Genomic DNA, 12,170 nt, shown 5'->3' on the forward strand with positions numbered 1-12,170 from the left:
AAAAGAGATGGAGGAAAGAAAATGACTGGATATAGAGTTCAAAACAATGGTTATAAGGTCTTTTAAGAATTTCCTAGAAAAGGCTGATAAATTTAGCAAGACTCTTGAGGATATGAAAAAGGACCAACTAGAAATTAAACATACATTGACTGAAATGAAAAAGATTATACAGAGACCTAACAGCAGACTAAAGGAATACAAAAATCAAGTCAAAGATCTGAAATACAAAGAAGCAAAGAACACTCAACCGGGAAAGCAAAAAGAAAAAAGAATCCAAAACTTTGAAGGTAGTGTAACGAGTCTCTGGGACAACTTCAAACGTACCAACATCAGAATTATGGGGGTGCCAGAATAAGTGAGATAAAAATTATGAACAACAGCCGAAACCGGTTTGGCTCAGTGGTAGAGTGTCGGTCTGTGGACTGAAAGGTCCCAGGTTCGATTCCGGTCAAGGGCATGTACATTGGTTGTGGGCACATCCCCAGTAGGGGGTGTGCAAGAGGCAGCTGGTCGATGTTTCTCTCTCATCGACGTTTCTAGCTCTCTATCCCTCTCTCCTCCTCTGTAAAAAATCAATAAAATATATTTTAAAAAAATTATGAACAACAAACACATATATCTATCAATAAGTGGATCTAAAAATCAAGTGAATAAAAAAAATCTGATAAACAGAATAAACTGGTGAATATAATACCGTGTTTCCCCGAAAATAAGACAATCTCCGAAAATAAGACCTACTTACAGGTTTCCTTCTGAGTGTAATATAAGGCATTCCCCGAAAATAAGGCCCCTCCTAGGCTCTGTCTCAGAATGCTATTGCTAAACATGAGAGATTTGGTCGAAATGGAGTCACAAGAAATTCACCAGGAAATTCAGGAATTGGATTGTTATGATGATGTTCCAGAAGATGATGACATGATTGTCATTGAATAAATGAGTAAATTCTTGATACTGTAGAATTCAGTTTGTCTGGTTTGTGATGACAACTACCGTACTACCGTACTGTACACAGGTAATAAATTTCCTTTATTTTTATTTAACAATAAATGTGTACCATATTCTTCTTCATGGAAAAATAAGACATCCCCTAAAAATAAGACCTAGCGCGTCTTTGGGAGCAAAAATTAATATAAGACACTGTCTTATTTTCGGGGAAATAGGGTAGAATCAGGGGCTTAGAAAGGGAGTGGCCTGACAATCCTTAGGGGGAAAGGGGTGTGAGAGGTGCGGGAAGAGACTGGACAAAAATCATACACCTATGGATGAGGACAGTGGGGGGAGGGGGTGTAAAGGCATAGGGTTGGGTGGGAACCGAGTGGAGGGGAGCTATGGGGGAAAAAAGAGGAACAAGTGTAATTATCTGAACAATAAAGATTTATTTTTTAAAAAAACCAACACAGAGATCCAGAGACAGAGAAGCATTGATCAGACCGTCAAAGCTCAGAGTGAAAGAGGCGGAGGGCAGTGGTAAGGGGGAGAGATCAACCAAAGGACTTGTATGCATGCATATAAGCCTAACCAATGGATCAGGCACCAGTGGGGTGAGGGCATGAGTGGTTTGGGGTGGAGTAATGGGGGGGGGGCTGAGGACACTTATGTAATACCTTAATCAATAAAGAAAAAAAAGTTACTATAAAGCTACAATAATAAAATCAGTGTGGCATTGCCACAAGGATAGACAAAGATATCAATGAAACAAAATTGCGTTTCTAGAAATAAACCTTTTCATGTATGAAAAAATAGTTTTCAAAAAGTGGTCCTGGAACAAAAGGGTATTCAAATGAAAAAGAATAACTCTGGACTCTTATCTTATACCACCCATAAAAATTAACTCAAAATGGATCATAGACCTAAATGGTAAGAACTAAATATATGCAACTCTTAGAAGAAAACAGGGATGGACCATTAAGACATTGCATTAGGCAATGATCTTAGACATAAAACCAAAAACACAAGCAACAGAAATAAAATAAGTAAAATGGACATCATCAAGATTAAAAATGTTTCTGCTTCTGGAGGGACCTGGAGTGTATTATGTTAAGAGAAATAAGTCAATCAGAGAAAGACAAGTATCACATGATCTCACTCATATGTGGAATCTAAAGAACAAAATTAACAGATGAACAAAATAGATCCAGAAACACAGAACATGGAACAGGCTGTGGAATCTCAAAGAGAAGGTAGGGGAGAATGGACGGGTGGGAAGAGATCAACCAAAGAACTTGTATGCATATATGCATAACCCATGGACAGAGACAATAGGTGGTGAAAGCTTGAGGTATGGTGTGGGTGTGGGCTAGAAGGGGTCAATAGGGATGAAAGGGGACATCTATCATACTTTCAACAATAAAGATAAAATTTTTTAAAAAGAATAAAAATGGTTAGTGTTACTATTAAGCATAGTGCCTGTATTATATACTTAAAATTTGCTTAGGTTAGATCTTATATTAGGTATTCTTAACACATATACACGCAAATAATAATAATACTAATTATGAGGTTTGGAAAAAACTGGGAGATGATGGATATATTTATGGCATTAATGGTGGTGATGGTGTCATGGTGCATACTTATCCTTAAACTCATTGAGTTGTATTCATTAAATGTATCCAGTGTTTTATATGTTAAACCATACCTTAATAAAGTGGTTTTAAAAAAAGAATAAATAAAAATGTTTGTGCTTCAAGGGGTACTAGCAATAAAGGGAAATGGAACCACATAATCGGAGAGAATAATTATAAATTATATCTGGTAAGAGCCTAGTATCAATATATAATACTATTAAAATTCAATAATAAAAAGACAAATAATCTTATTAAAATGGTTTAAAAAATCTGACTAAACATTTTCTAAAGAAGGAAAAGATGCTCAACACCTTCTGTCATTAGTCATTGGTAATGACATCATTAGTCATTAGGGAAATGCATATCAAAACTGTAATGAGATAGCACTTCATACTCACTAGAACAGCCATAATCCAAAGGACATAATAGCAAGTGGTAGTAATTAGATGAAGAAAGTGGAATCATGATCTATTATTTCTGGGAATGGTGCAGCTGCTTTGGAAAACAGTCTGGTAGTTCCTCAAATGATTTAAACATAAAGTTACAATATGGCCAAGCAATTCCATTTGTAAGTATACACTCAAGAGAAATGAAAACACATATCCACAAAAAAATTGGACATGCAGCATTATTCATTAATATGGCCCAGGTGCACAAAATTCGTGCACGGGGCTGTGTGTCCGTCAGCCCAGCCTGCACCCTCTTCAATCTGGGACCCCTCAAGGGATGTCCGACTACCTGTTTAGGCCCAATCCCGATAGTATCAGGCCTAAACAGGCAATCGTACATCCCTCTCACAATCCAGGACTGCTGGATCCCAATTGCTCACCTGCCTGCCTTCCTGATTGCCCCTAACCGCTTCTGCCTGCCAGCCTGATCACCCTCTAACCACTCCCCTGCCAGCCTGATTGATGCCTAACTGCTCTCCTGCCAGCCTGTTTGCCCCTAACTGCTCTCCCCTGCAGGCCTGGTCCACCCCCAAATGCTCTCCCCTGCAGGCCTGGGTCCCCCCAACTGCCCTTCCTTGCAGGCACGGTAACCCCAACTTCCCTCTTCTGCCAGCCTGGTCACCCCTAACTGCCCTCTCCTGTAGGTTTGATTGCCCCCAAATGCCCTCCCTTGCAGGCCTGTTCCTACCAACTGCCTTCCTTTGCTGGTCATCTTGTGGTGGCCATCTTGTGTCCACATGGTGGCAGCCATCTTGTGTGTTGGAGTGATGGTCAATTTGCATATTACTCTTTTATTAGATAGGCTATCTGAAAACTGGAAAAACCCAATATCCATCAATGGATGAATAGATAGACAAAATGTGGTATAGTCATACAATGGAATATTATTTAGCCATAAAAAGGATTGAAGTATTGGTCCAAACTACAACATGGAGAACCTAAAAAACATTATTGAAAAATTATAAAAGGAGCAAGTTATAAAAGACTGTAAATAGTATGATGACATTTACATGAAATATCTAGATAAGGAAAATCTATAGAGACAGAAAAAAATGAGTGTTTGCCTAGGGTTGGTGGTAGGAATGGAAAGTCACTGCTAATTGGGAAGAGATTATTAGAGTGAGGAACAAGTTCTAAAATGAGATTGTGTTGATAGTTGCACAACTCTGTGAATATTCTAAAAATCATAAAATTGTATATTATAAATGGGTAAATTATAAGGTATGTTAATTATACTTCAATAAGTCTGTTAAAAATAATCTAGGACATGGGTCAGGATACTTTTCTGTAAAAGGCCACAGAATAAATCTTTTAGACTTTGTCAGATACATAAACTCTCTTTTATAATACATATTGTCCTATATTTTCATTTACAATCTTTTACAAATGTAAAAAGCATTCTTAACTCTGAGGGTATAGAAAAATAGACCATAGGCCTGATTTGGGAAGTTAGCAGTAGTTTATCTGCCCCTATTGTAGGAAAAAATGTGGTTTCTTTTTTTTTAATTTGACATATTTTATTGATTTTTTACAGAGAGGAAAAGAGAGGGATAGAGAGTTAGAAACATCGATGAGAGAGAATCATCGATCGGCTGCCTCTTGCACGCTCCCTACTGGGGATGTGCCCGCAACCAAGGTACATGCCCTTTACCGGAATCAAACCTGTGACCTTTCAGTCCGCAGACCGACGCTCTACCACTGAGCCAAACCGGTTTCGGCAAAATGTGGTTTCTTGATAAATTACAATTACTATATTTTTAAAGCATCTCTCACTTCCTCCTAATGCATACTCAGGAGAACAGAGATAATATTGATAAAATTATAAAGGATAGCTACAGTCCTTCATCATCTATTAATATTTATTTGGAAACATTCCACATTATGAGGATTTACAGAACAAGAAACAGATGTATTTAGTAGAATCCAACAAATCCTCATTAGAAAGACAGAGCATCATTCATAGATACCAAACTTAGATGGTAAAAGGCAGAAGTACATCTTCAATTACCTAACTAGAAATCCTTTCAAAGGCAAAGAAAATTATATAGGGGTTACTAAAATAGTTCTTAGGAAATATCAAGGTGTGCAAGGGAAAGAACAGAAAAAAATTCACAGTTGTTAGAAACAAACAAAATAATTAAGAACTGTACTTAAGAGTTTGTGAAATTTCCCTCACATGAATTTGTACTGAGATACAAAATTTAGTAATGTCAGGACTACCAACTTAAAAGGAAAACTTTAAAGAAGCTAAAAGCATTATGCAAGAACAATATAACTATTTTTTAATAAAGCACAAAAATCTTTTTAAAATATTTATTTTGTTTACAGTGAGGAAGGGAGAGGGAATAGAGAGAAACATCAATGAGAGTGAAACATCGATCAGCTGCCTCCTGCAACACCCCTACTGGGGATGTATCTGCAACTAAGGTACATGCCCTTGACTGGAATCGAACCTGGAACCCTTCAGTCCATAGGCTGATACTCTATCCACTAAGCCAAACCGGTTAGGGCACAAAAATCTTATTGAGAATAAAATTACATTTGCCCTCACTTGTAAAAATCAAAATTATTTTTTGTTTGTTTGTTTGTTTGTTTGTTTTGCTCTGGGGCACATAGATTCTTTTCTCATCTTTTATAATGGAAAGGTTCCTAAAAAGAGGATATTTTACTCTTCAGAGATAAGAACTCTTGTCTTTTTTATTCCTAGTATTTAGCAGAGTGCTTGGTACTCAAATGTTTTTTGAGTTGTGCTCAACAAAGGAAGAGAAAGGAAGAAAAATGTGTCAGCAGAAATCTGTGAGAGTTTGTTCCAGATCTGAAGAATCATATCTGAAAAAAGAAATTAACCAAAGAGAACAACCAGGCAAGAAGGATTTATATCCTTCTTATCAGGAAAGAAAAAAAGCTGGCAAATATGAGAAAATGGGAAGGCTTTTTGTCTAGGTAAAATAAAAAAAGTTGTTTTTTTCTAGGTAAAAGAAAAAAGTAGATAATTCAGGCAAAGGTAGGAATTCTGTCTTCTCGTTAAAATTGGGTTGATAAGTATTTAAGGACATGGTCCAAAGAAAGCAAATGCAATTGAGCAAAGAACAAGACATATAAATAATTTCAGATGGCTTATCAAAGCTGCAGGAGTAGAGGAGTTCTTCCTTAAAGAATATGTGAAAGGAAACAAAAGAGAAACTCCTATGGACCATTTATGATCACAGGGAGACCATGAAATTAAAGAGTATTTAAAAAACAGATTTGGAAAGAGTGGTCTATTTCAAGGGACATTTTAAAATAAGTGACATTCAATCATTTAATAAGAAGCCAATATTTTTAAAAGGTAACCTTTAGATGGTGCTGAAAGGAAGGAAATAATTCTTTAAAAAAATAAATAAAACTGCCTCAGGGAAGGCAAACATACCAAATAGCACGCTTGTGTTTTATTTGAAGGTAGCACATTACCTGGTCAAAGGCTGTTGACGCTTTTCTCCCTTGCTCTAGATCAACTGAAGCTGCTATCAGTAAACATGTTTTCTGTGCAATCAGAATTACTTGATCAGAAGGACAAAACTGGGACAGCTGATAAGAAATAACCAGAACATTAATGAATAGTGAGAATTCTGCCAAGTGAAAACAATCAGAATGAAAATCAGCAATATTCTGTCTGAATGAGAAAATTCAGCTGGAAAAACACATCTCACTTTAAAAATGATACAGAATATAATATTAATTTACAATTTCAATTTTATATTACTTTCCATTGTTTTTAAGCACCTTTCTAGAGATAAAATGATAGATTTCTTCATAATTTTCCTATCTTTCCCAGTGATAAGTACTGTCATTTGGCCCTGTATTTCTATTTAATGATCTATTTCTTGATTTATGTGTTAATTTTTAAGTGATTCCGTCTCCCCGCCAGAAAATAGATTTCCCTATTGTGTTGAGTAGAACTGAAATTAGTCCATATATTGCCAGGGTTGAAAGAGAAAATGCCAAATCTTGACAGGCATTAGATATAAACTCATCATTAAACCTTGTCCTCTAGCTTTAGGAAAAAAACTCCAATTTGTATTAAAATAAAACTCTAGACCACTTGGGATTTTCACATGGAATCCAACCACTGCTACAATAAATGACAAAATAAAAGCAATTTATTTAACTTAATTAAAATTATACCTTAACTTCCAAAGACTATTTCTTAAAAAAAAATTATATATAATTGATTTTTTTTACAGAAAGGAAGAGAGAGGGATAGAGTTAGAAACATTGATGATAGAGAAACATCGATCAGCTGCCTCCTGCCCAAACACTACTGGGGATGTGCCCGCAACCAAGGTACATGTCCTTGGCTGGAATTGAACCTGGGACCTTTCAGTCCACAGGCTGATGCTCTATCCATTGAGCCAAACCGATTTTGGCCAAAGACTATTTCTTAATCTTCCCAAATGTTTATGACAATCATCATCATCATCATCATCAATGAATTAATAGCATTTCAAGAAACCCTATCTCTCTAGATCTCAAGTTACTAGTACTCGTATCTAAAACCACAGAGTTGTACTAGATTATAGTTCTCTCTAATTTGAAAACTCTTACCATTTAATCAATATAGCAAACTGTATACTCCTGAATGTGTATGAACAATATTCTTTTTTAATATATTTTTACTGATTTCAGAAAGGAAGGGAGAGAAAGAGAGAGAGAGAGAGAGAGAGAGAGAGAGAGAGAGAGAGAGAGAGAGAGAGAGAAACATCAATGATGAGAGAGAATCATTGATTGGCTGCCTCCTGCATGCCCCACATTGGAGACTGAGTTGCAACCTGGACATGTGCCCTTGATAGGAATCGAACCTGGGCCCCTTCGGTCCACAAGCCAGCGCTCTATCCAATCAGCCAAACCAGCTAGGGCTGAACAATATTCTTTAGCGTATCTTCTTTTATTCTTTCATCAGTCTTTGTTTTTCTTTCTGGCATTTAACTTCTACCTTGGAGGTGAATAACTTTAAAAATGCTTGTAATTGGAAAACAAGCTCACAAATTTTTACATACAGAACCTGCTCTAGGAAAAATTATAAAGTAGGCCCAAGCTTTTTAGCAACCTTTTTACTCTCTATTGTCCCCAGATATCTATTCTATATTCCTATAGACTTATAGTATACTAAAGGCCCAGTGCATGAAATTCGTGCACAGCTGGGGGAGAGTCTCCGCAGGCCAGCCAGCACCCTCTCCAATCTGGTACCCCTCGAGGGATGTCCAACTGAACGTTTAGGCCTGATCCCAGGCAGTCAGACATCCCTCTCACAATCCAAGACTGTTGACTTCCAACTGCTCACCTGCCTCCCTTCCTGATTGCTCCTAACTGCTTCTGCCTGCCAGCCTGATCACCCCCTAACCACTCCCCTGCTAGCCTGATCAATGTCTAACTGCTCCCCTGCCAGCCTGTTTGCCCGTAATTGCCCTCCCCTGCAGGCCTGGTCCCCCCCAACTGCCCTTCCCTGCAGACCTGGTCACCCCCAACTTCCCTCCTCTGCCAGCCTGGTCACCCCTAACTGCCCTCCCCTGCAGGCTTGATCACCCCAACTTCCCTCCCTTGCAGGCCTGGTCCCTCCCAGTTGCTCTCCCCTGCTGGCCTGATCGCCCACAACTGCCCTCCCTTACAGGAATGGTGCCTCCCAATTGCCCTCCCCTGCTGGCCATCTTGTGGTGGCCATCTTGTGTCCACATTGGGGCAGGATCTTTGGCCACATGGGGGCAGCCATCTTGTGTGTTGGAGTGATGGTCAATCTGCATATTACTCTTTTATTAGATAGAATAGAGGCCTCGTGCATAGGTGGGGGCCAGATGATTTTCCCTGAAGGGTGTCCCAGATCGTGTGGGGGTTCCCTTGGGGCATGGGGCGGCCTGGGCAAGGGGCCTGTGGTAGTTTGCAGGCCGGCCACGCCCCCCGGCAACCAAGAGAAGGCCCTGATATCTGGGATTTATTTATCTTCTACAATTGAAACTTTGTAGCCAGGAGAGGAGCCAAGCCTTCTGCTCCTTCTGTGGTGGCAGCCATTTCTGTTGGGATTTATTTATCTTCTATTATTGAAACTTTGTAGTCTTAAGCAGAGGCCAAGCCAGGCCAGGGTGGGCAGAAAGCTTGACTTCCTCCATTGCCGGGGGCAACCCTAGACTCCTGTTCTGTCCAGCTCCATGGCTACATCCATTTTTGTAGGCATTTATTTATCTTCTATAACTGAAACTTTGTAGTCTAGAGTGGAGGCCTCGGCCAGCCAGGGTGTGTGGAAAGCTTGTCTTCCTCTATCGCTGGGAAAACCCAAGTCTCCCTCCTGCTCTCTCTGTGGCCTCAGCCATCTTGGTGGATTAATTTGCATTCTTGCTCCTTATTGGCTTGTGAGTATAGCAGAGGTATGGTCAATTAGCATATTACTCTTTCATTAGATAGGATTCTTAAACCTTCCTAATATTTTGATAATTGACAAATTGTTAGAGGATTCCCTTCCTAAATATAGTTATATTTTAATATAGGCCTCTCAGAGACTGACATTCCTTCAAAGAAGTCACTTATGGCAGAACTTTAGGCTCCATTATGGTTGTCAGTGATATTTTGATATGGTGAGATCTACTTCATGGTCTCACATTATACCCTATAGCACAGGTGGGGAACATCCAGCCCACAGGCCATATAAGGCCCTCAAAATCATTTTGTCTGGCACTGCCAAGGCATTTGGGGTGAGTTAATTAAATATAGGAGGATAATTTTTAAGTTAATAGTTTGTGTTTTTTTGTTTTTTTGTTTTTTTGTTTTTTTAGCATATTGGGCTTTTATTATCCTATCTAATAAAAGAGTAATATGCAAATTTATCATCATTCCAACACACAAGATGGCCACCCCCATGTGCTCAAAGATGGCTGCCCCCATGTGGACACAAGATGGCCACCACAAAATGGCAGGCAGGGGAGGGCAGTTGTGGGCAATCAGGCCAGCAAGGGAGGGCAGTTGGAGGTGATCAGGCCTGCAGGGGAGGGCAGTTAGAGGTGACCAGGACTGAAGGGGAGGACAGTTGTGGGGCGGGGGAAGGCCTGCAGGGGAGAGCAGTTAGGGTTGACAAAGCCTGCATGGGAGTGCAGTTGGGGGTGATAAGGCAGGAAGGGGAGGGCAGTTAGCGGCGACCAGGCCTGCAAGGGAGGACAGTTAGGGTTGACCAGGCTGGCAGGGGAGGGCAGTTAGGGCCAATCAAGCTGGCAGGGGAGAAGTTAGGTGTCAATCAGGCTGGCAGGGGATTGGTTAGTGGGGAATCAGGCAGGTAGGCAGGTAAGCAGTTGGGAGCCAGCAGTCCTGGATTGTGAGAAGGATCCCAGATTGGAGAGGGTTCAGGCTGGGCTGAGGGACACTCCCCACCCCACCCCGTGCAAAAATTTTGTGCACAGGTTCTCTAGAATAGGATAATGACAACAGGAAATTTCTAGTTCTGAAATTTAGTCCTGAGGTAATATACTAGAAAATGTCCCCCAGATGACAATTATAAAACATAATCCAAAAGACAATATAATGCAGGACTTGTAGACACTGGTGAATATTGAGTGCTGAGAGAAGGGAAGGTAAGGTGGATGTAGAATAACCTTTCACAATCACTTTAGAATCACTGTTCATTTTTCTTCCAGCTCCCACAACAGAAAGAATAAAAGTAAAAGATTTTCATTCAGTAGTTTTTGGCATAAATAAAGCACATTCTTATGGAAATACCACCTCTGTTCTGAATGGTCATATTAATTATCAGAAAGCCTACTTCCAGCAGAACATTTGTGCTTAATTCTCTGCATTGAGAACTTGACATTTTTCTAACCAAAGTTTTATAAAGACTAAGTTCTTCTGAACTTCGTTTTCAATGAATCATCACATATAAGTTTGCAAAAGATAATTATGGATTCATAGTGCCCCCATTTTCTTCTTTAAAAAAATTATTTTATTTTTTAAATTATTACAAATAGTAGTACATATGTCTCCTTTTTTTTCCTCCCATTTACCTCCCCCTGACCTCCCCTACAAGCCTGGAACATGCCATCACCAGCCACCTAGTGTCTTGTGTACATTGATTATGCTTATATGCACGCATACAAGTCCTTTGGTTTATTTCTTACCTCCCTTGCCCCAAACCCTCCCCTTCCTTCCGGTTGTAGTTTGACACTCTATTTCACGCTTCTTTGCCTCTGTATCTATTTTTGGTCATCAGTTTATAATGTTCTTTATATTCTACATATGAGTGAGATCATGTTATATTTTTCTTTCACTAACTAGCTTATTTCACTTAGCATAATGCTCTCCAGTTCCATCCATGCTGCTGTAAATGGTAAGACTTCCTTCCTTTTTTTTTTTTTTTAATATTTTATTGATTTTTTACAGAGAGGAAGGGAGAGGGATAGAGAGCTAGAAACATCGATGAGAGAGAAACAGCTGCCTCCTGCACACCCCCCACTGGGGATGTGCCCGCAACCAATGTACATGCCCTTGACCGGAATCAAACCTGGGACCCTTCAGACACTCTACCACTGAGCCAAACCGGTTTTGGTACTTCCTTCCTTTTTATAGCAGTGTAGCATTCCATAGTGTAGCTATACCACTGTTTTCTAATCCACTCATCTGCTGATGGGCATTTAGGTTGTTTCCAAATCTTAGCTATTGTAAATTGTGCTGCTATGAACATAGGGGTGCATATATCCTTTCTGATTGGTGTTTCCATTTTCTTGGGTACTAGAGGCCCAGTGCACGAAATTCATGCATGGGGGGGTTGCAGGGGGGAGTTCCTCAGCCCGGCCTGCACCCTCTCCAATCTGGGACCTCTCTAAGGATGTCCTACTGCCTGTTTAGAGGGATCAGGCCTAAACTGGCAGTTGGACATCGCTCTCATAATCTGGGACTGCGGGCTCCAGCCACTCACCTGCCTGTTTGCCTACCTGATTGGCCCTAACCACTCTGTCTGCCGGCCTGCTCACCCCCAAATGCTCCCCTGCCATCCTGCTCACACCACTGCCCCCCCCCCTTGCTGGCCTGGTCGCCCTCAACTTCCCCCTCTATTGGCCTGCTTGCCCTCACCTTCCCTCCCCACTGGTATGCTCACCCCCAACAGCCCCCTGCTGGCTTGCTCACTCTACACTGCCCCCACTATTGT

At 40.2% G+C, this 12,170-nt stretch overlaps 1 protein-coding gene across 1 annotated transcript in view; it reads right to left on the minus strand.

The window, feature by feature from the left end:
• TEX11 (testis expressed 11) overlaps positions 1–12,170 on the minus strand; it is a gene marked incomplete at its 5' end in the record, with an annotated part of 308,295 nt that overhangs the window by 74,287 nt on the left and 221,838 nt on the right. Inside the window, one exon of the mRNA XM_084869541.1 lies at positions 6,464–6,580. Coding sequence (XP_084725667.1) covers positions 6,464–6,580 — 117 coding nt within the window. The remainder of the gene's footprint in view (positions 1–6,463; positions 6,581–12,170) is intronic.

Source organism: Pipistrellus hanaki (assembly GCF_964339955.1).
Source record: "Pipistrellus hanaki genome assembly, chromosome: X".
Classification (NCBI taxonomy): domain Eukaryota; kingdom Metazoa; phylum Chordata; class Mammalia; order Chiroptera; family Vespertilionidae; genus Pipistrellus; species Pipistrellus hanaki.